At 41.5% G+C, this 24,429-nt stretch overlaps 2 protein-coding genes across 4 annotated transcripts in view; one reads left to right on the forward strand and one right to left on the reverse strand.

The window, feature by feature from the left end:
• The first annotated feature begins 5,426 nt into the window (after positions 1 to 5,426).
• On the forward strand, positions 5,427 to 7,588 carry mrpl33 (mitochondrial ribosomal protein L33). Its single transcript, XM_063006779.1, has 4 exons — positions 5,427 to 5,529; positions 6,356 to 6,374; positions 6,592 to 6,698; positions 7,184 to 7,588. Exons 1-4 carry the CDS (start codon positions 5,508 to 5,510, stop codon positions 7,231 to 7,233), a joined length of 198 nt encoding a protein of 65 aa, XP_062862849.1. The 5' UTR covers positions 5,427 to 5,507; the 3' UTR covers positions 7,234 to 7,588.
• A 1,003-nt stretch (positions 7,589 to 8,591) lies between these two features.
• The window catches only part of rbks (ribokinase), a 62,704-nt gene continuing 46,866 nt past the window's right edge, over positions 8,592 to 24,429 (reverse strand). For all 3 annotated transcript variants that reach the window (XM_063006770.1, XM_063006773.1, XM_063006772.1), the window contains exons 8-9: positions 18,241 to 18,429; positions 8,592 to 8,818 (exon numbers count right to left, since the gene is read on the reverse strand). In XM_063006770.1, coding sequence (XP_062862840.1) covers positions 8,645 to 8,818; positions 18,241 to 18,429 — 363 coding nt within the window. In that variant the 3' untranslated portion in view covers positions 8,592 to 8,644. The remainder of the gene's footprint in view (positions 8,819 to 18,240; positions 18,430 to 24,429) is intronic.

A 24,429-nucleotide genomic window follows, 5' to 3' on the forward strand; every position in this document is an offset into this window, starting at 1 on the left:
TGGCCACAGAGCTGTTTATTCACAATCCGTTGAGTACTCATTGTCTTGCTTTTTATTATTAGCATTATTTTGTGTTCTACTGGCAATTTAAAAAAAAATCACCTTCACCAAATGTTGAACCGATCTCCGACCACGGTCATCCAACATAATTTTTTAACTACATTTCTTCTGTAGAATAGATGATTCCCTGCTTTCCATCCAGGTTTCTACAATACACTGGACAGTTTTTAACCCAATTCTTGTAAATTCAGCCTCCTCTCCCTAGATGTTTTTTTTTGCTTGATGCAGGCCAATAAATGAAACCATCTGAAGCATAGCAACCTTTTTATGACCACGAATGCATCTTTTGACATTTAAGAAATGAGAAGCTACTCACTGCAACAGAATCAGAATCAGAATCAGCTTTATTCGCCAAGTATGTTTACACACACAAGGAATTTGTTTCCGGCTGTTGTTAGCTCTCTACAATTTACAAACAATACAATATACAGACAAGACTATACGTAGACAATGTACAAATTTACATGTTCAGCAGAATTTGCATATGAACAGAAAATATAAAAATAGCATAAGATAAATAGTAAAGTAAGGTAAGATGCAGTTACAGTATTATACAGCATGTATAAAGTGCAGTGTGGCATGTAAACAACAGTAAACAACAGTTCAGTTTTAGTTATTAATGAGTTTGATGGCATTTGGAAAAAAAAACTGTTACAGTGTCTGTTTGATTTAGTGTGCAGGGCTCTGTAGCGCCTGCCAGAGGGTAGGAGGTTAAAGTTCGTGTCCAGGGTGTGAGGAGTCTGTGATAATTTTTTTTGCCTGGTTTCTGATCCTTGTTTTGTATAAGTCCTGGAGAGTGGGCAGGGGAGCACTGATGATTTTTGCAGCTCTATCCACCACACTTTGCAATCTGCATCTGTCCTGTTTTGTGGATGAACCGAACCACACTGTGATGGATGTGCTCAGGACAGATTCAGTGGCTGTGTAGAACTGTTTCAACAGCTCCTGGGGCAGACCGTGTTTCCTCAGTTGACACAGAAAGTACATCCTTTGCTGGGCCTTTTTGAGGATGGAGTTGGTGTTGCTCTCCCACTTTAGGTAATTGGAAATAGTAGTTCCCAAGACACAGTGCTGTTGAATATGGTGATGGGGAGCAGTGTCGAAGGTTTAAAAGTGAGGGTTAAAAGAATTTAACAGTGAGGGTTAAAAGAATTTCCAAAAAGCCTATGTGGACATTTTTGGGTCACCAAGTCTCACATGGCAAGAAACTCTTTAGAGGTCATCCCAAAAGCTTTTTCTTTTACCTTACCACTAAACATGGAGTTTACTAGACACTACTCGTGCCAGTAGCTCTGAAATATGGTAAATCTGGACATGTGGACAGACCACATGCCCTATTTCTATTGCCCAAAGAGTCCAATTTTAATGGTATCTAGCAAATTGAAGCCTTTTCTTCCGATTAGCCTCACTTACAGGGATAAAACGAACCTTCTAAAGCATTAAAGCCTCCATTTATAGGCAAATTAAAGTCATGTGAGAATTTCTGCTTAATCACAGTTTAGTGTAATTTCGTCCTTTATTTCAGACTGAACAATGTGCGCCATTCATTGTGTTTTGGTGTTGTTTGGCATTGTTAAACATTTTATTGTCATTGACATGTAGACAGACCACATGACCCTTTTGTATTGCCCAAAGAGTCAAATTTTTCATGGTATCTAGCAAATTGAAGCTTTTTCTTCTGATTAACCTCACTAACAAGTGGTTTTCTTATGGCCACAAAGCTGTTTATTTACAATCCGTTGAGTTCTCATTGTCTTGCTTTTTATTATTAGCATTATTTTGGCAATTTTATAATTTTTATTATTAGCAATACTACTGGCAATTTTTTAAAAATCACCTTCACGCCGCTCAGGTGGCGCAGCAGTAAAAAGAAACGCGCTGCAACCAGGTCTGGATTCTGAGAACGTGGTATCGAATCCAGCCTTGCTTTACCGGTTCGAAGCTGAGTGGCTATATGAGCAACGATTGGCCGGTTGCTCATGTGGGGGGTGGGACAAAGAACCGGATGTGGGTCTCTCTCTGTCAGAATGCGATTGCGTTCTCTGCCGGCTGATTGGAGGCGCTTACACAGAGATGGGAGAAGGTGCCCTTAGGGTGTGTCTCTCCGCATGCAACGCTAGGTGGCGCCAAACTCGTCAATGTGTGGGTGGCAAAGATGCATCTGGCTGCTGCTCGTGTTTCGGAGGGGATACGGGTTAGCTTCAATCACCTCCGTCAGGGCAGGGTTCGGCATAGACAGAGAGGAAGCACGATGCTAATTGAACAATTGGATGCGCTAAAAAGGGGAGAAAAAGGGGTAAAATAAAAAAAAAAAAAAAAAAAAAAAAAAAAAAAAAATCACCTTCACCAAATGTTGAACTGATCTCCGACCACGGTCATCCAACATGATTTTTTAACTACATTTCTTCCGTAAAATTGATGGTTCACTGCTATCCATCCATGTTTAATAATGCACTGGACAAGTCTTAACCCATTCTTGTAATTTCAGCCGGCTCTCTTTAGATTTTGCTTGATGCAGGCCAATAAATTGACCCTTTTGAATCACAGCAACATTTTTTCACGACTATCTTTTGACATGGTTATTTAAGAAATGAGAAGCTACTCACTGCAACAGTGAGGGTTAAAAGAAAGCCTATGTGGACATTTTTTGGGTCACCAAGTCTTTCATTGGACGACACCTTCACGGCAAGAAACTCTTTAGACGTCATCCCAGAAAAAAGCTTTTTCTTTTACCTTACCACTGAACATGGAGTTTACTAGACACTACTCGTGCCAGTAGCTCTGAAATATGGTAAATCTGGACATGTGGACAGACGACATGCCCTATTTCTATTGCCCAAAGAGTCAAATTTTTCATGGTATCTAGCAAATTGAAGCTTTTTCTTCTGATTAGGCTCACTATCAAGTGGTTTTCTTATGGCCACAAAGCTGTTTGTGAACAAGGAACAGGGATAAAGCAAACCTTCTAAAGCATTAAAGCCTCCATTTATAGGCAAATTAAAGTCATGTGAGTCAGAGACAGGTGAGTCCAATTTCTGCTTAATCACAGTTTAGTCTAATTTCGTCCTTTATTTCAGACTGAACAATGAGCGCCATTCATTGTGTTTTGGTGTTGTTTGGCATCGTTAAACATTTTATTGTCATTGACATGTAGACAGACCACATGACCTTTTTCTATTGCCCAAAGAGTACAATTTTTTTCATGGTATCTAGCAAATTGAAGCTTTTTCTTCTGATTAGCCTCACTAACAAGTGGTTTTCTTATGGCCTCAAAGCTTTTTATTCCTTATCCTTTGAGTTCTCCTTGCCTTGCTTTTACTACTAGCATTACTTTGTGTTCTACTGGCCATTTTTACAATTCACCTTCACCAAATGTTAAAATGATTTCCAACCATGATCATCCAACATTATTTTTCAACCACAGTTCTTCAGTAAAGAACTTGGATGGTTCCCTTCTATCCATCCAGGTTTTAATAATGCATTGGACAGTTCCTGTAATTTTAGCTTCCTCTTGGAGGCCAATAATTTGACCATTCTGAAACACAGTTAAATTTTTGCCCACGACCACAGGATGTGTATTTTGACCTGGTTGTTTAAGAAATAAGAAGGGCGGCACGTTGGCTAAGTGGGTAGCACTGTCGCCTCACAGCAAGAGGTCCTGGGTTCGAGCCCCAGGTGGGGCGGTCTGGGTCCTTTCTGTGCGGAGTTTGCTTGTTCGCCCCGTGTCTGCGTGGGTTTCCTCCGGGTGCTCCAGTTTTCTTCAACAGTCCACAAACATACAGCCAGGCTAATTGGAGACACTAAATTGTCCTATAGGTACCTAGCCACTAGGATGCATAAACCAGTGCATTGTAGTGCCGGTCCCAAGCCCGGATAAATAGAGAAGGTTGTGTAAGGAAGGGCACCGCCCGGATAAATAGGGAGGATTGCATCAGGAAGGGCAACCGGTGTAAAAACTGTGCCAAATCAATAATGCCGGCGACCCCTAACGGGAGCAGCCGAGGACAAAGATAGTTTAAGAAATAAGAAACTTGCTGCACCAGTGAGGATTCAGTACCAATTGAAACATATTAATCAGTGCAGTTCAAAATATAGTGTCCATACATCCGGATTTAGGACGGATGGGGTGGTTTTTCATCTGCCTGCCCTAGACAGACAAGTATTTGTCCTTCTTTGGAAGCTAATCGAATGCTTGTAACGATCATAAATAATTTGACTGTCATTGGCTTAAAAACATGTCAAAAGAAATTATGTGTATTTCATTAGTATAAAGCCACACTTTGCATGACGACATCCACCACCTTATTGCTGAATGTCCAGCCCTGAAATGCTAGTTAATCACTAAGATTTAATAACTGTTCATGCTGTCAACATGCCAAAACAAAAAACAACTTACTACTACATACTAGTCTCTAAATGTGGTGAGTAGAACATTTACATTTTTGGCATTTAGCAGACACCTTTATCCAAAGTGACTTACAGTACCGTGACAGCATATTGTCTAAGGAATTGAGAGTTAAGGGCCTGGCTCAAGGGCCCAACCGTGGCAACCTGACAGTGGTGGGCTTGAACCAGTGACCTTTTGATTACTAGTCCAGTACCTTAACCACTAGACTACAACTGCCCTCAACTATGGCATAAGAACATTCATTAATATGGCCATTTTTATTTCATTGCATTACAATTATATCAATTCAGGTTTTAATTGTGTGTGCTGTAGACACTATCCTAACTACCCACTGTCATGCCCTCTTTTTGGTGGTCTGATGTCCTCCTTTTTGGGGTTATGGAAGTGGCCACTCACATACATTCGCTTGTTTGAATCCAAACTGACTCTTTTTGGGTCGGCAAGCATACACTCACTCAGGGCGGCACTCACTCATAGCTAAGTGGGTAGCACTGTCACCTCACAGCAAGAAGGTCCTGGGTTCGATCCCCAGGTGGGGCGGTCCGGGTCCTTTCTGTGTGGAGTTTGCATGTTCTCCCCATGTCTGCGTGGTTTTACTCCGGGTGCTCCGGTTTCCTCCCACAGTCCAAAGACGTGCAAGTGAGGGTAACTGGAGATACAAAATTGTCCATGACTGTGTTTGATATAACCTTGTGAACTGATGAATCTTGTGTAATGAGTAACTACCGTTCCTGTCATGAATGTAACCAAAGTGTTACAAACATACACTCACTCACACGTTTTCGAGTCCCTCCTGCTTCTTGCTATTGGTTGAAATGAGGTTTGACGAGCAGGTAAACTGTCCAATCGGTGCTTAAGAGCACGAGTTTCTAACCGCATAGAAACGTTGGTGTTTTAAATACAGGTAGGAATAAAAATCACAGCGCAAAAGGGGCGGGTAGTGTAACCCGGACGCTGTTAGTGTTTATTGCGGAAGTTGTAGTAACCGCTCTCAATGTGACATTACAGGAGCATTTCAGCATATAAACATTGGGTTACGATGTTTCTCACCGCTGTTAATCGTGAGTAAAATCATTTTTAATCCTTAATAATCTTGCGCCTCACTTTAATACATGATTCACTTAAAGATAGATCAGCTTTAGGCAGTAATATAGTGACAGAGATCAAAAGAGCTGCATTAGCATTGTAGCTTCATCTGTGTGCATGCAAGAATAATGTCTGTGTAACCGGTCTGCGCATGTGTGCAGCTAAGTATACTACAAACACTCATTGTTGTATTGTATACAAATAACCTCCAGGCTCCAGCCTCTCTGTTCTGATGTGCTTCAGATGTTACTTAGTTTGCATCTTAAACAGTAACAGTATCAGTAACACTGAATGTGACATAAGCTGTATGCATCACTGTGATATAAATTGTATGGATTACTGTGAATATTGTAATATGGATTACTGTGGTTTTACTTACATACGTAATTGTGACTTGTATGATTTGTGATCTGTATCGATCACTCTGTCCTGTATGGTGTACTGTGATCTTTATAGATCACTCTGTCCTATATGGTGTACTGTGATCTATATAGATTACTCTGTTTTATACAGTATGCTGTAATTTGTACAGATTACTCTGTCTTATACAGTATGCTGTAATTTGTACAGATTACTCTGTCCTATACAGTATACTGTGATTTGTACAGATTACTCTGTCTTATACAGTGTGCTGTGATTTGTATTGATCACTCTGTCCTATATGGTGTACTGTGATCTGTAAAGATTACTGTCCTATATGGTAGACTGTGATCTGTTTAGATCACTCTGTCCTATATGGTAGACTGTGATCTTTATATAAATATTAGTATTATTAACAACTTCTTCTTTTCTTTCCTTTAGTTGCCAAGAGCAAGTCTAAGTAAGTCAGCTCACTCTTTCACAATTACCAAAATGTAGCTTTGTATAAATGTTGCTAGTGTCTGTCAGCTTGGTTTAGGCCAGCTCCATTAGCTCTTCTAATGATTTCGATATAGTGATATATTCTTGCATCATAATGCTATGTTTGAGCGTATTTTTCTGAGCATATGTATGAGGATATATTTTTCTGAAATTGAATAGAAATATTTGTATGTCAGGACAGTGTTGGTGCAGATGATGAGCGCTGCAGGGACGGGTTACTGCTTCAACACCAAAAGAGGACGACTCCGGGAAAAACTGGTGCTGAGAAAACACGACCCAATAGGTAAATCCCCAGAAATAAAAGCTCTGTACTGAAAAGCCTGTTAGGATACTGTAATATTTACAGTAATGACTTATAATGCTTAAAGAGAATTCATTTTCTAGGTACATGTACATGTTCTGTATTCTGTTTCCAATATAGTATGTACTCCCAGCATTTACATCACAGCCAAACTAACTGAAAAAGTGTTTCTATTCTTATCTGATACCAATCCAGAGATTAAGACCATTATATATGCATTCACAAAAGTAGAATTTAATGGACTTATGTCACAATTAATGCAAACAGGCAGGTGGGCAATTAGATGCAAAGTTACACTTTACCTTGTAAAGAATGAAGATGTATTTAGACCCCACCTTTTAAATTTCTATTTTAATATATTTGATCTATTTCCTAGGTTAACTTTAGTCAGACCTCACACATTAAAATTAAAATCATTCTTACGTCTACTGACAGTTAATTATGTTTAATTGCCTTTTCTTTTACAGTAAATAAACATGTTCTATTCCTGGAGAAGAAGAAGATCCGATCTCTTTAAGCATGGACCCAGCAGTGGAATTTGTTGAAATTGAGAATGGGGAAAATATATTGCATTGTTTAAAGACCAGATAAGAGTATGAAGAAAGCCAAACCCACCGAGGATAAGTCTGAGAATGACATGGTCATACTGAAGGGACAATGTAATGAAGTGAGGAATGGACTGTCAGGCATTGCCCAAGTGACTAATATTTAATTTAAGATCCACCGGTGGTGGTGGCCTCAGAGAGATAAATACATTCACACTTTTCTAACACAGAAAAACATTGACCATTACATTGTTGTTGCACTGTAAATGTAATGACCATAATGGCCATTTTCCATTTTTTGTTAATAAACTAAATAAGTGTAAATCATTTTCTGCTTCTATAATGTATGGTAAAGCACTTAGGTGGCACAGTGGTCTATTACACTCGCCCATCACCAATTCATTTCTCTTATTTATTAAAAAAAAAAAAAAGAATTATCCTAGTCCTGCGTGGTGGGTCCAGTGGGCAGGAATACCTTTGGAGTACTGCCAATCAATTGCAGGACTTCAGCCAATATTCTCTCATATTGGCTTTCTCTCAATGTCTCTCTATCTCTCTGTTTCCTCGGCTGTTCCCGTTAGGGGTCGCCGGTGGATCATGATCCGCAATATTGATTTGGCACAGTTTTTTTTACGCCGGATGCCCTTCCTGACACAACCCTCCCTATTTCTCCAGGCTTGGGACCGGCACTACAATGCACTGGTTTTATGCATCCTAGTAGCTAGGTACCTACAGGACAATTCAGTGTCTCCAATTAACCTGACTGCATGTTTTTGGACTGTGGGAGGAAACCGGAGCACCCGGAGAGAACCCACGCAGACACGGGGAAAACATGCATACTCCACACAGAAAGGACTGGGACCACCCCACCTGGGGATTGAACCCAGGACCTTATTCCTGTGAGGCGACAGTTCTACCCACCGAGCCACCATACCGCCCAGCCAATATTTTGTTGTCTAAATCTTTGTTTTTTGACACTGCAATCAATTTTTGCCATTTGCCAGGCGTTTACTGACAGACTTGATTGGCTGTGTATGGCTGGGTGGCCGAGGCAGCCTGATGAATTGAGTTTCTATCCTAGGTGTGTTTCCGAACTGTGCACAATATTTCCAGGAAAACTGGACCTATTGCCTCTAGAATAAAGCAGTAAAACATCAAAATGATTGAATGAACTGTCAGAATAATCAGTGCCACAAAACGTGGCCAAGTGTTCATCCAAAAATCCTTAAATGCTTAAAAAGTAAATTCTATAGTTTAGCACAGAAATCGGTAGTTTATCCTACACAACACAATCCCTGTTAGAACAGACGAGACACTGAATTGTCAGTCGTGTGGTTGAGGTTAATGTTTATTCCTTGATTGGAAGACACTGGATTACATGGATTAGAAGAGTTCTGCTGGCAGGTCCTTCTTCGTTGGGTAAGACGTTTGAGTGCCGAACGTCTGTACAGACACTGCAGCTACCAGGTTTGCTCTCCTGGCCATTTCCTCCAACTGCATAGAAGGGTAGTGGGCGATGTAGAAGGCCAGCGCACCTATGAAGCTGTCTCCCGCACCCTGCACAGAGCATACATGTAGTAAGCTATAAATCAGCATGTCCCTTACACAGTTGTCAAGTTGTTACTGTTGGGCCCCTGAGCAAGGCCCTTAACCCTACATTGCTTGCATGGTATTCGGTCATAATTGTAAGTTGCTTTGGATGAAAGCGTCTGTTAAATGCCAAAATCAGAAATGTTAATAAAACGGGGTTAAGAACTGGTAATTGTGAAGGTCAAACCATTTCTGTTTATTTAATTTTATTACTAAGTACCCATTCAGTGACCTCTCATGTCACTCAAAGGGGAGGAGAGCCTAACTGAATTGACAGTAACTCCCTCTAGCCCTGCTTAAACTTTTTCACATGTAAATACACACTAATGAAGGTTAGACTGAGCTACGGTCTGCTCCAGAATGATTGACACCTCAGGTGAAAAAGATTATGTGAATATGAAATGATTCTTTCTACTTTCCATAAAGGCAGAACATAATGGGGTTACATACAGTAGATAAGAAGTGGGACTGGGATGCAGTATTTGAAAAGGATGTAGAAGTGAAAGGAACACATGCAGATGACATGTAAACTGACTTATGCATATCCGTATCACACCATTTGACCATGGGATATATACACATCTATGCATATATAACGTATGGCTGAGATCCCCAGTTTATCTGCACTTTATAATTAGAACTGAATTATGGGAATCTCGGGTAATACTGTATTTCTTGTAGTTTGTTTGCATGTTTATTAGGATTTTAACATCATGTTTTACACTTTGGTTACATTTATGACAGGAACGGTGGTTACTTATTACACAAGATTCATCAGTTTATATGGTTATATCGAACACTCTTGGACAATTTACTGTCTCCAATTCACCTCACTTGCATGTCTTTGGACTGTGGGAGGAAACCGGAGCACCCGGAGTAAACCCACGCAGACACGGGGAGAACATGCAAGCTCCACACAGAAAGGACCCGGACCGCCCCACCTGGGGATCGAACCCAGGACCTTCTTGCTGTGAGGCGATAGTGCTTCCCACTTAGCCACCGTGCCGCCTGTATTTCTTGTAGTAGAAAAAGTACCACATTTCAGACTCTTGATCGTATCTACAATACACTAATACAGAGATGAGACTTACAAAAGTGCTTATATCATGCGAGACTGCTCACACTTTATTGATTAGATTTTAAACACAGCTTTTACCCGGTGACTTTATACCATATTAAACTTTTACCATATAAAAAAATTTTAATCTGTAAATCAGATTTTTACAGCATGTAACTGAAATTATTGATTAAAAAGAAAAAAAGGAAAAAAAATTTAAAAAGAGAAAAAAAAGAAAAAAAAAAAAAAAAAAAAGAGAGAAAAAACATTATTTTGAAAACTAAACTTTGGAAGCTAGCTTTATTTATATATTTTAAATATTTACCACAATTTCATTTTTCTAGCCCATTTTGCATTTTTAAGTCATTCGTTAAAAATTTGTATTAGCCTTTAAAGTTGTTGGACATGGACAGGGAGACAATCCATAACAGGCTAAACCGTATCACACCATTTGACCATGGGATATATACACATAACACTGACATAAACATTTACTCCCACATGGGTGAAACCCACATAACACTGACATAAACATTTACTCCCACATGGGTGAAAAGGAAGAGTAGAAAATCCATCTATAAGCTTTAGAGGCAGAAGTAAACCCATCTGAACACAGAGAGACCCCTTTAAGGTAGTAAGGTAGTAACCAGAGGCCGGGATTGAACCCTGCACGGCACCCAATATACCAGCTACACCAGTGTCACTGATTCAGTCTTTTAAACAATCCCTGATTTAAAATTTGGAGTAATGTACCGGTTTAAGACTGCAGGGAAAGTTGCATGTGTCAGTTCTGATTACTAGTTCACTTTCCCTTGTTTTTGGGAAATGCAGTGATGAGAAATGAATCCCTTCCTAAAAAAGAGAGTCTGGGTAAATGCCTTGCGTTGCCGTGACGTCTCTTTAGAAAATCTTTTTCCCATGAAAGCTTCTCTCGTATGTCTTTTTCATTTGCAGTCTGCCGATGCAATGACATCACTCTCAGGAAGCGAGCAGTGTTTTCCGGTAAACCCCGACCCTGTGGGGAGCTCAGCGGTGGGTCTTCCAAGGCCTTTCAAAGCCGGATCGTCTGGACCCACTTTAAGCTGAGTTGTCTGAGTCTGCCCACCCACCGTCCCTCTGGGTGTGGACGTGTGCAGTGGTGGTGGTATATTAGACTCGAGTTTAGTCTGCTCACAATTTATACATTTACACAAAAGGACTTTCTCTCACACCCGCAGGCTGGTGAGAAATAACGGACCTGCCTGGAATTCATTTAACACTGAAAAGGAACATCCAGTTCTGAATTACACTTTCTTTAGATTTAACAATTTCAACACAGTATAGCCAGTGAATCAATGCACCATGAATAGACTACATATTATATATCAATGTATCACAGAGTTTAGCATGCCAAGACGTAAAATGTAACATGGCAGAGGCAGCCAAAACCAAATTAAGGCACAAATATTAATATTATAGCCTTATGTTACAAAAACATGGGTGGCACGGTGGCTAAGTGGGTAGCACTGTCGCCTCACAGCAAGAAGGTCCTGAGTTCGATCCCCAGGTGGGGCGGTCCGGGTCCTTTCTGTGTGGAGTTTGCATGTTCTCCCCATGTCCGTGTGGGTTTCCTCCGGGTGCTCCGGTTTCCTTCAACAGTCCAGAAACATGCAGCCAGGCTAATTGGAGACACTGAATTGTCCTGTAGATACCTAGGTGCTAGGGTGCATAAACCAGTGCATTGTAGTGCCGGTCCCAAGCCCGGATAAATAGGGAGGTTTGTGTCTGGAAGGTCATCCGGCAATAAAAAAAACTGTGCCAGATCAATAATGCGGATCACGATCGGCCGGTGAGCCCTAACGAGGGCAGCCGAGGAAATAGATAGATGTTTTCAAAAACATAACACTAAACTTACTGGCTGAATATCAAAATAAAAGGGTAACTTAAAATTGTAATCACTTACAATGCATGCAACTGAGGGTTAAAAGCCTTGTTCAGGGACCCAGCAGTGGCAACTCGGTGGTGGGGCTTGAACTATCAACCTTCCAATTACAACCCCAGTACGATAACCACTGAGCCACCACTGCCAAAGACGCAATTAAACAATGGACACGAGGCAAATATTACATCCTATATTTGCAGTGCATTATGCACCCATATGCAATTATGCTCGCTCGCTTACTCACTCACATGAGACAATTAAAACAATTGAGGCCTGTTAAGCAGCTGAAGTGTTATACAGAGCAAGAAAATGAGAAAAATCCACATTCACAATGACAATAGTTCCCAAATGACCACAAAATGTTCATAAATAAGCACATACACTGATCAGCCATAACATTAAAACCACCTCCTTGTTTCTACACTCACTGTCCATGTTATCAGCTCCACTTACCATATAGAAGCACTTTGTAGTTCTACAATTACTGACTGTAGTCCATCTATTTGTCTACATGCTTTGTTACCCCCCTTTCATGCTGTTCTTCAATGGTCAGGACCCCCACAGGACCACCACAGAGTAGGTATTATTTAGGTGGTGGATCATTCTCAGCACTGCAGTGACACTGACATGGTGGTGGTGTGTTAGTGTGTCTTGTGCTGGTATTAGCGGATCAGACACAGCAGCGCTGCTGGAGTTCTTAAATATCGTGTCCACTCACTGTCCACTCTATTAGACACTCCTACCTAGTTGGTCCACCTTGTAGATGTAAAGTCAGAGACGATCGCTCATCTATTGCTGCTGTTTGAGTTGGTCATCTTCTAGACCTTCATCAGTGGTCACAGGACGCTGCCCACTGGGTGCTGTTGGCTGGATATTTTTGGTTGGTGGACTATTCTCAGTCCAGCAGTGGCAGTGCTGAGAATGATCCACCACCCAAATAATACCTACTCTGTAGTGGTCCTGACCATTAAGAAACGGGGTGAAAGCAGGCTAACAAAGTATGTAGAGAAACAGATGGACTACAGTCAGTAATTGTAGAACTACAAAGTGCTTCTATATGGTAAGTGGAGCTGAACAAGGAGGTGGTTTTAATGTTATGGTTGATCGGTGTATATATATATATATATATATATATATATATATATATATTGCTCTGCAATCCCTCGACTTATTCTTTTTCACCCGTGCTTTGGTGGTTTTGCACACAAGGCTTGGTCTGCTAACCAGGGTTCCTTACACAGCGTTTGAAGACCCCACCCACTTAGTTCGGTGTTTTTCCCACCCAACAGACCTGGTGGCCAAATTTGTCAATTGTGCCTGCAAGATGGTGCCCAGGGTGTTGAGAATCTCAGCGCTGGTGTGCTAGCGGAATATCCCACTGCACCAACTGGGTGCCTAGATAAAATTTTTAAATGGTATTTATCCTGTAATAATTATGGATGAAACACTTTTTGCATCCTTGTGCTATTTAAGTTGTGTTGTAGTAACAACCAAAGCTACATCACACAGTCCAGTCCAACACTAGTAAATTACGGCATCCCAGGAGTAGAACATATTGCCTTCTGTGATGACGTGGCAGGAAGTGCTGATGAGGAGGACAGAGTAAAGCGTCAGGATATGGATGTGTATCTCGACTCGGTAAACAGTTGCTTTGAGAGGCAGAGGATGAACTTTGACCAGCAGCATTTTTACACCATCCCACACAGCAAACAGAACTCATAGATAAACACAATAACTGAACACTGACCGTGACCACAATCAACACTTCTTTCAACAAACCATCAAACACGGCAGAGGAGCAGACACCCCCCATTTCACCTTTAAAAGCTCTTTTAAAAACGTCCTCAAAATAAACAGATAGGAACATGCCTTGGTCTTGTCTAGTCGTTCAGATAAAATCTGGAATTCGCCCACTCGTTTTTAACAGCTGGAGGAAAACAAGACTTACTGGAAGCAGGATCAAGGCATCCAAAAGAGTTAAACAAATCAAGATTTATGGGTAATGAAAGTTTGCTGGGTCACAGTGTGTGGAAACCACTGAATGCAGTCAAGTTGGAGGTGAGTCACCCACTGAGGGAGGGGGTTGGATTCTGGAGTCAGAAAAATACAGTAGTATAGAGAACGTATTCATGTATATACAATATACACGGATCAGCCATAACATTAAAACCACCTTGTTTCTACACTCACTGTCCATTTTATCAGCTCCACTTACCATTTAGAAGCACTTTGTAGTTCTACAATTACTGACTGTAGTCCATCTGTTTCTCTACATACTTTTTTATAGCCTGGATTCACCCTGTTCTTTAATGGTCAGGACCCACACAGGACGTCCACAGAGCAGGTATTATTTAGGTGGTGGATCATTCTCAGCACTGCAGTGACACTGACATGGTGGTGGTGTGTTAGTGTGTGTTGTGCTGGTATGAGTGGATAAGACACAGCAGCACTGCTGGAGTTTTTAAATACCGTATCCACTCACTGTCCACTCTATTAGACACTCCTACCTAGTTGCTCCACCTTGTAGATGTAAAGTCAGAGACGATCGCTCATCTATTGCTGCTGTTTGAGTTGGTCATCTTCTAGACCAGTGGTCCCCAACCACCGGGCCACTTATTACCGGGCCGCACAGAAAGAATAAATAATCAGAGACGCTACATCAACAATGAAAACACTGCTTCCATTTTCAACACATGGGTGTTTATCATCTCATATCACCCCCAGGTGGAAGCAGAGTCTCATTGCAGCAAAAAAGCTCATTTGTGAGCAGTATAGTTATTCTGTTTTAAATCCCCCCGCCCCCGCCGGTCTGTGAAATTATATTTTATATGAAACCGGTCCGTGGTGCAAAAAAGGTTGGGGACCACTGTTCTAGACCTTCATCAGTGGTCACAGGATGCTGCCGATGGGCTGCTGTTGGCTGGATATTTTTGGTTGGTGGACTATTCTCAGTCCAGCAGGGACAGTGAGAGTGTTGTGTCTTATACACTCATACCAGCACAACACACACTAACACACCACCACCATGTCAGCCTCACTGCAGTGCTGAGAATGATCCACCACCCAAATAATACCTGCTCTGTAGTGGTCCTGTGGGGGTCCTGACCATTGAAGAACAGCATGAAAGGAGGCTAACAAAGCATGCAGAGAAACAGATGGACTACAGTCAGTAATTGTAGAACTACAAAGTGCTTCTATATGGTAAGTGGAGCTGATAAAATGGACACTGAGTGTAGAAACAAGGAGGTGGTTTTAATGTTATGGCTGATCGGTGTATGGTCTAAAGTATATAGACACCTGACCATAGGCTTGTTGGACATCTTATTTTGAAACGCTTGGTAATATGGAGTCGTCCCCTCTAATTATCTGAAATAAATAAGAGTATATTTTTGGAAAATTGTGTCTATTCAGTCATAATAGGATTTGTCAGGTCCAGTACCAATGTTGGAAAAAGGTCTGGCTAGCAATCAACATTTAAATGAATACCAGAAGTCTTTAATGAGGTTAAAGGTAGAGCTCTGTGCAGTGTTGAAAATTACCATTTGTAACAAGTATTGACAGTCCAGGTTAAATCACTGAATGATCACCAGTTAAAACAAATAAAAACACCCTAAAACCACACTACTCTATCACTAAGAAATCTCTACAACCTCTAGCTTTCATCTGGATGATGCAGTAATCATCAAAACAGGAAACGAGAACCAGTGTGACGCCAAAGCCACCAAAACAAACTGTCATTCTCTTTGTAGATTAGCATCAGAGAGGAAGTCAGAATACCACATGAAAAATTAGGTCCATGTTCCAATATTCAAGTCCTGTCTGATTGTGAAATTCTAAAAAATCCAGACTCTAGATTCTAAAAAAGTACAAGGTAGATTTAATTAAGCCTGAGTGTATTTTTTTTTTGGTGGGGAGACTTTTCTGCTTTTTTCCTAACTAGTCATTTCCTAGTCGCGACTTTTGCTGCTTGCACAATTTCTGTTCTGACCAAGAACAGTTGCAGAATAGCACACGTTCCTTTCGACACGCATGTAGTCACAGAACGATTCTTTTTACCGGTGGAGGCTTAGCACTTACAGACTGTCACACTATGCCAATTGTGAACCATCCACCCCTTGTGTTGGCAACTTGACTGAGCAGCAGCTGTGTTTTTTTGCAGCGGTAATGAAACCTCATCAACAGCCCTTCCTCAGGCATGGCCAGTTGTGCCTGTTAGGACACCCGGTCAGGTCGGTAGCACCACTGAGATTCAAACTTGAGAGCCTGAGCTCTTCACAGATTTGGGATAGCATGATAGACCACTGCCCCAACTGAGCACTTTTAATAAAATGAAATGGGACCCCCCCCCCAGACTCTCTGAGACCCCCCTCAATATTTGTTTATTAGGATTTTAACGTCATGTTTTACACTTTGGTTACATTCATGACAGGAACGGTAGTTACTCATTGCACAAGGTTCATCAGTTCACAACTTTAATCTCAAACACAGTCATGGACAATTTAGTGTCTCCAATTCACCTCACTTGCATGTCTTTGGACTGTGGGAGGAAACCGGAGCACCTGGAGGAAACCCACGCGGACACGGAGAGAACATGCAAACTCCACACAGACTGCCCCACCTGGGGATCGAACCCAAGACCTTCTTGCTGTGAGGCGACAGTGCTACCCACTGAACCACCGTGCCCCCCCCTCAATAAGTGGTTAAGAACCACTGCTTTACAATACACCAATTTGCCCCATAACTTTAAACCCACCCACCCACCTAATATGCTGTTAAAACAGCTTATTGGGACACAGACTCCACAACACATCTAAGACAGTCTTTTGGTATCTGGTACCAGGACGTTACCAGCAGCATCCTTTAATGTATGTACGTTGCAAGAGGGATTGTGGGAAAATGATCCACACATGCCCGGCTGTCCACATGATCTTAGAGCAAACAAGATTCATTGGACCTACTGACCCTCTTCCACTGCTGTGACATCAAGTTCTGATGCTTCCGTGCTCATCGTAGGTGTGTTTAATTGCAGACAGGAGTTAGCATGGGCACTCTGACTCGTCTGTGACTACGCATCCACATACCCTGAAGGGTTCGACGCACTGTGTGATGTCATACATTCACCTCATCTCAGTTTTCAGTTTTAAAATGATCACCAATTTGAGCCAAAGTAGCTTTTTTTGTTTGTCTGTACCAGACGGCGAAGCCTTCATGTCCTCTGGCATCAATGTGTCTCGACCATTCCACAACCTCATGGCGGTATGTATCTTGTCCCTTATCAGACCTCTGACCACGGCATGAACAATTGTAATAAAATAGGTATTACCTTACACATCTTTGGGGGGTGGTCCTAATATTTAACTCAATTAGGTACAAGAAAAGTAATTAGATTACATTAATCCATCACTCTGGATTGCTCCTACACTTTTAATGAGCTCCCATATACACTGATCAGCCATAACATTAAAACCACCTCCTTGTTTCTACACTCACTGTCCATTTTATCAGCTCCACTTACCATATAGAAGCATTTTGTAGTTCTACAATTACTGACTGTTGTCCATCTGTTTCTCTGCATTCTTTGTTAGCCCCCTTTCATGCTGTTCTTCAATGGTCAGGACTCTCCCAGGACCACCACAGAGCAGGTATTATTTGGATTGTGGATCATTCTCAGCACTGCAGTGACACTGACATGGTGGTGGTGTGTTAGTGTGTGTTGTGCTGGTATGAGATCAGACACAGAAGCGCTGCTGGAGTTTTTAAACACCTCACTGTCCCTGCTGGACTGAGAATAGTCCACCAACCAAAAATATCCAGCCAACAGCACCCCGTGGGCAGCATCCTGTGACCACTGATGAAGGTCTAGAAGATGACCAACTCAAACAGCAGCAATAGATGAGTGATCGTCTCTGACTTTACATTTACAAGGTGGACCAGCTAGGTAGGAGTGTCTGATAGAGTGGACAGTGAGTGGACACGGTATTTAAAAACTCCAGCAGCGCTGCTGTGTCTGATCCACTCATACCAGCACAACACACACTAACACACCACCACCATGTCAGTGTCACTGCAGTGCTGAGAATGATCCACCACCCAAATAATACCTACTCTGTGGTGGTCCTGTGGGGGTCCTGACCATTGAAGAACAGGGTGAAAGCAGGCTAAAAATGTATGTAGAGAAATAGATGGACTACAGTCAGTAATTGTAGAACTACAAAAAGTGCTTCTATATGGTAAGTGGAGCTGATAAAATGGACAGTGAGTGTAGAAACAAGGAGGTGGTTTTAATGTTATGGCTGATCAGTGTATAGTCTTATATCAGACTATATAACACATTACCCCCAAGTTGGCAAAACATTAGCAGCAAGTCGCAGTTCATGCCGTACTGTCACACTGAGCATGCTGGAAACTTACCGTAGTGTCCACAGGGGTGACCTTGGTGGTGGGGATGTGTTTGGGATTTGGGTCCGAGGTCTGCAGAACTACACAGCCATGAGATCCCATGGTGATGATGACTGAAGCACAGCCTCGTTTTAGCAGCTCCCGGCCTGCCTTTCCTGCGTCCTCTACTGACGCCACATGAGCCCCTGTTAGCAACTCGGCCTGAGGCAGAAACACAGCGCTGAGTCAGCCATGTGAAATCATTTGACCTCCTGAACTAGAACTACGCTCAAAAGACGTTCTACACAGGCTATAGTTCACATTGTGTTATGCCTAGACAAATTTACATGTTTTATTGATGTTCCAGGTGAAAATAAGATCTCTACATGGAAGAAACCTACACATTTAAATGCGCAAATATGGCATGTTGGCCATAATAGCTTGTGATAGCTTATGTGCCACAAGAAGACTTCAGGCTGCAGTTGTCTAGTACTCGTACTGTCTGATTATGTAGCCATGCTGTGGTAACGCATGGAGCTTTGCAGTTTCATGTTCAAATAAGCATGAACCTCTTCGTGGCATGATCCTGTTATCTAAAATGCAACATATGCTGGTCCAAAATGTCTAAATGTTTTTTTTTTTTATAGAAAAAAGCCCTATTCTATGTTAAACCGGAGACCTTAACATCCATAGAGTAATTTTCAAACATCATGCCACTGAGCCATGTACATGCCCTCTTTAAATGGCAAATAGATTAAAAAAAATGGGTGATAATGGTGCAGCTACAGTATAGGAATTGATTTGCTGCCATAAAGGCACAGAAAAAACATTTACAAAATGTACTTCAGGTAATGGCTGTGTTCCAAACTGTAATGACAACAGTTAAGCTAAGTAACAATTCTGCAAACTAGGTAGTATGGAAACTGGTTTGAATTTATACACTGACCACGCATAATATTATGACCACTGACAGGTGAAGTGAACACTGATTATCTCTTCATCACGGCACCTGTTAGTGGGTGGGATATATTAGGCAGCAAGTGAACATTTTATCCTCAAAGTTGATGTGTTAGAAGCAGGAAAAATGGACAAGCATAAGGATTTGAGCAAGTTTGACAAGGACCAAACTGTGGTGGCTAGACAACTGGGTCAGAGAATCTCCAAAACTGCAGCTCTTGTGAGTTTTTCCCGGTCTGCAGTGGTCAGTATCTATTAAAAGTGGTCCAAGGAAGGAACAGTGGTAAACTGGCGACAGGGTCAAGGGCGGCCAAGGCTCATTGATGCATGTGGGGAGCGAAGGCTGGCTACAGACGAGCTACTGTAGCTCAAATTGCTGAAGAGGTTAATGCTGGTTCTGATAGAAAGGTGTCAGAATACACAGTGTATCACAGTTGCAGGGCTGTTTTGACAGCAAAAGGGGGACCAACACAATGTTGGGGAAGGTGGTCATAATGTTATGCCTCATCGGTGTATATGTCAAAATTAATACTGACTTAATAACAGAGATGAAAAAAATACCAGAATGTTTTGGGTCTCAATTTTGAAAGCTTAATATTTGTGAGTGTGTATTTGTACATGTAAATGTACATCTTGGTTTATTTTTTTATTTCATTTGCATCAACCACTTTATCTGGTCAGGGATGCGGCTGGCCCTGGAAACACTGGGTGCAAGGCAGGAATACCCTGGACAGGGCTTTGGTCATCCCCTCCCCTCAGACATAGCCAATCATGTCTGTATAGACAATAGGGATGCAACGATACACTCTACCCACGATGTGATGCGATTCATGATACTGGGTTCATGATACGATTTTTCCCCCGTTTTTTTTTAACAAAATTAATTAAATAATTATTTAAATCATTAAATATAATTAAAGATAAATTATGACAAAGTTTCCTTTTATTATTTGTCTTAAAAAAAATAAATTAAAAATTTTACCATTTAAGCCAAATTTGGCTGGAAAACCCCAAACCTGGCAACTCTGTGTAGTGACGTCAACCAGGCGAGGTGGATAGCCCCAGTGCACTCTGCTGTTTAAAGTGAATATCGATTCCTTTTACATCTCAATCGATTTGAGTCGTGGCATATTTGCATCGATTATTAACTGTCTTGTGGCGCATCGTTACATCCCTAGTAGACACCCAGCCAGCCAATAGCATTCGAACCCGTATTTGAATCCAGATCTCGGCAGTGGTGAGCTAGCGTACTGGACAAAAGAAATTTTGAACAACTCAAGGTTTATCCACAAAGTTGAATCTGTTCATCTGGACACAAGTTTGTTGTAGAGATACGTTTCACCACTCATCCAAGTGACTTCTTTAGTCTGAGCTGGTGGTGGATACACCAACCTCATATGCAGCCGATTTGCATAACGACCGAATAATTACAATGGTCATGTGTGCCTTTCACACATGATTTGGGTATAGTTCCTATTATGGCATTGTAAGATGGTGAGAGATGTACTCTCAGGCCACCTCCCCGGTTCAGGGATGGTCGTTCCCTCTTCACATAGATGGCCTCTTTGACTCCTGTTGATCTTCTATGTTTAGTTTCCCCAATGTACAGTTCTATGTTACTCTGTTTGTGTCGAGGGACGCGGTCCTTAGGGTGAACTAAATGAGCGGTGATCGGTCATTATGCAAATCGGCTGCATATAAGGTTGGGGTATTCACCACCAGCTCAGACTAAAGAAGTCACTTGGATAAGTGGCGAAATGTATCTCTACAACAAACTTGTGTCCAGATGAACTGATTCAACTTTGTGGATTTGTGTACCTGGAGCAAGCATCAAGAAACTCAAGGTTTAGTAAGATTAATTGTTGATTTATTACCAAATATATAATAAATACTACTAACTGAATCAAAAACCTGATTATAAAACGGATAGTTCCGGTCCTAAAATCTGATTGGCTGAGCCGCGTTCGAAGCCGTTGTAAAATCCCTGATAAACGCACACCTAGGACCTAGGTGTGCACCTCACATCATTCCATATTAATACGCCACTGAAAATAAAAAGTTAATGTTATTTTCGCCCTCATGTTGCCTACCAACACTGTTAATCGAACTACCTGGCGTCGCGGAAGAATGCTTTATTGTACACAAATACATTTATGAATTAAACATTGTTGTATTTATTGTATTTTATGTTGACCGCCGTTTTATAAAAGCAATAAGCCACTCGAGACTCCGCTTCGCGTCGTGCCAAAAACGTCATCCCCGTGCTAAAATCAAAGTAACGCACGGCCTCTCGTGGCTTATTGCTTTATTTTACAACGATTTAAAAAACACATTTCCACATTTTGCAAATTGAGAAGTTGGTGTAAGAAGACAAGGCATTTCCTGGAGCAGTGATGGGTCAGGTCTATTACTCGCAAGTACAACATTGTGAGTCCGGCAGTCCTGAGATCTTAACTTACTGGCACAGGAGGAACCAAGCCATCAATGCTTTCATATTTTTTTGTCATGCATGTGAACTCTACATGGCAGTGGAGATACGCCTAAAAGATTTTAAGTCAATCTTGACAGTAACCCTTTCATATTGGCGTATTTTAGATGATGCCATCACCCTCGCATGGCTGCCTGCCAGTACAGTACAGGCGCTCGGATTACTCATCTTTGCAGGTGATCTGTACGTTTCACTGTGCTATCTTAATACTGTAACTAAAGGCAGTGGATGAAAGAGACATTGTCAGAAAGCCAGTGGAAGGCTGGGATTGAGGCTGATTCGTACCCTGAGCTCTCACTTTTAAGTCGCACCTGTACGTCTTCCCCCTCTCCAGCCCCTCGGCCACATCAAAGTGGGTTTTACGGAGAACTCTGGTTAGCTCTCATCACGGCTCTTCTCCTGCTATTCTTCCTCAGGCCAGTGTGACTCACCAGCCACTCATCTGCCTTCTCCGCTGAAACTTTTTTTTTCTTTAACTGTTTCCCATCAATCCATGCCCTCATGTGTCAACTCAGCTAGCTAAGGTGTGAGACAAGGCGATTCCCAACATGCCAGTTACCGTAAGTGGAAGATACCGACTCCCCCCTTTATGAAGTATTTCCCACTCGGACGACAAGAACCGTTTCAGCCTGGTGTTTTGTTAACCCCATGCGGGTCATAAACTGGTAAAACTTCAGCTGTTCCCCTTTCAGCACAGAGATTTAAGGTCTTAAGGCTGAACTGTACCGAAAGGTCATTTCAACACCTTCTGGTAAAAAGCTGAATTTACTTTATGGTAAAAGTAATCATTGGTCATGTTGTACAACACTAGGTTACTTTATTAAATACAAGATTCAAATAAACTTGTCTGGGTTAGGGTTGTGGTGGGTCCGGTTTCCCAGGGAATCACTGGGCGCAATGCAGTAACACACCCCAGACAGGATGCCAATCAAGTATAGGGCCTCTGCCAAATAGCCACCCACCCTCAAACACAAAGCCAATAATGTCTATATTTTCTTTGTATATTGCCACTAGGACAGATTATTAATAGTTTTAATACTGCTTATCACTTATTTGCTGATGATATCCAATTATATCTTTCATTTAAACCTAAGGGGTTGCATAGTCTAAGTAGGCTCATGGACTGTGTAGGTGCTATTATGGACTGGACAGCAAATAATTTTTTACAGCTCAATGCAGAAAAGACTGAGGTCACAAATATTGCCCCTGATAAGGTGACTCCCTTGATTGAAAAAGGTCTTGGATCTCTCTCCTCTGCTGTCCATTCAGATTTAAGAAATCTGGGTGTTGTTTTTATTCAGTCTTTGTTATTTGACTAATACTACACATGCTAAACAGCTGACTAGATCTTGTTTTTTTCATTTAAGAAATATTAGCAAATTGAGATCTATAGTTTCAAATGCCGACCTAGAGATGATTATACATGCTTTTATTTCATCTCGTATTGACTACTGCAATGCCCTGTTTTTAGCTCTTAGTATGTCTGCTTGTGATCGGTTGCAGGCAGTACAGAATGCTGCTGCTAGATTACTTACTAGCTCAAATAGACAGTGTCATATAACCTCGCTGTTAAGATCTCTACACTGGCTTCCTGTGCAGTATAGGATCCAGTTAAAAAATTTAACTATTACGTACAAAGCATTGCATGGTCAGACTCCCATGTATATATCAGAGCTACTCCACTCATATATATCGGGGAGCTCTCTTAGGTCTAGCAGGCTGAACTTGCTGTCTGTCCCATGCTCCCGCTTAAAGACTCGTGGGGATTGTGTGTTTGAGGTCAACGCTCCAAAATTATGGAACACTCTACCCAACCTTTTAAGATCCGCAGATTCAGTAGATTCTTTTAAAAAACAACTAAAGATTTATCTTTTCAAGCAGGCATTTGTATGATGTTGAATGTTTTTGATGTTTTTGATGTTTTCATTGTTGTGTGTTTTATTATATAGATGAGTGTGTATATTTTATGCCATGTAATGTTTTTGTAAAGCACTTTGTGATTCTTATCTGTGAAAAGTGCTATATAAATACATTTTACTTACTTACTTACTTATATGAAGATGCCTGATTAGCTTGCAGCACAAATGGGGGTTCTAACCCTGGAACCCACGGTAGTGGACTCGCATAATTTACCACTGTACCACCCGAGTGTTTTACTAGTAAGTTATTTTATTGTTTGACTTTTAATTCTGTAGTTATTGTTTGTTTGGTTATTAGGATTTTGGGTGACATTGGGTAGCACTGTCGCCTCACAGCAAGACGGTCCTGGGTTCGATCCCCAGGTGGGGAAGTCCGGGTCCTTTCTGTATGGAGTTTGCATTTTTTCCCCGTGTTTGCATGGGTTTCCTCCGGGGGTATTCTGACACCTTTCTATCAGAACCAGCATTAACTTCTTCAGCAATTTGAGCTACAGTAGCTCGTTTGGTGCATCAATGAGCCTTGGCCACCCATGACCCTGTCGCCGGTTTACCACTGTTCCTTCCTTGGATTCATTTGGAAAGATACTGACCACTGCAGACCAGGAACACCCCACAAGAGCTGCAGTTTTGGAGATGTTCTGACCCAGTCGTCTAGCCATCACAATTTGATCCTTGTCAAACTCACTAAAATCCTTACGCTTGTCCATTTTTCCTGCTTCTAACACATCAACTTTGATGATGGTGCCGTGATGAAGAGATAATCAGTGTTATTCACTTCACCTGTCAGTGGTCATAATGTTATGCCTTGTCTGTGTATGTCTTTGGGCTGTGGGAGGAAACCAGAGCTCCAAACTTTAC

The sequence above is a fragment of the Trichomycterus rosablanca genome, chromosome 13 (genome assembly GCF_030014385.1).
Source record: "Trichomycterus rosablanca isolate fTriRos1 chromosome 13, fTriRos1.hap1, whole genome shotgun sequence".
Classification (NCBI taxonomy): Eukaryota; Metazoa; Chordata; class Actinopteri; order Siluriformes; family Trichomycteridae; genus Trichomycterus; species Trichomycterus rosablanca.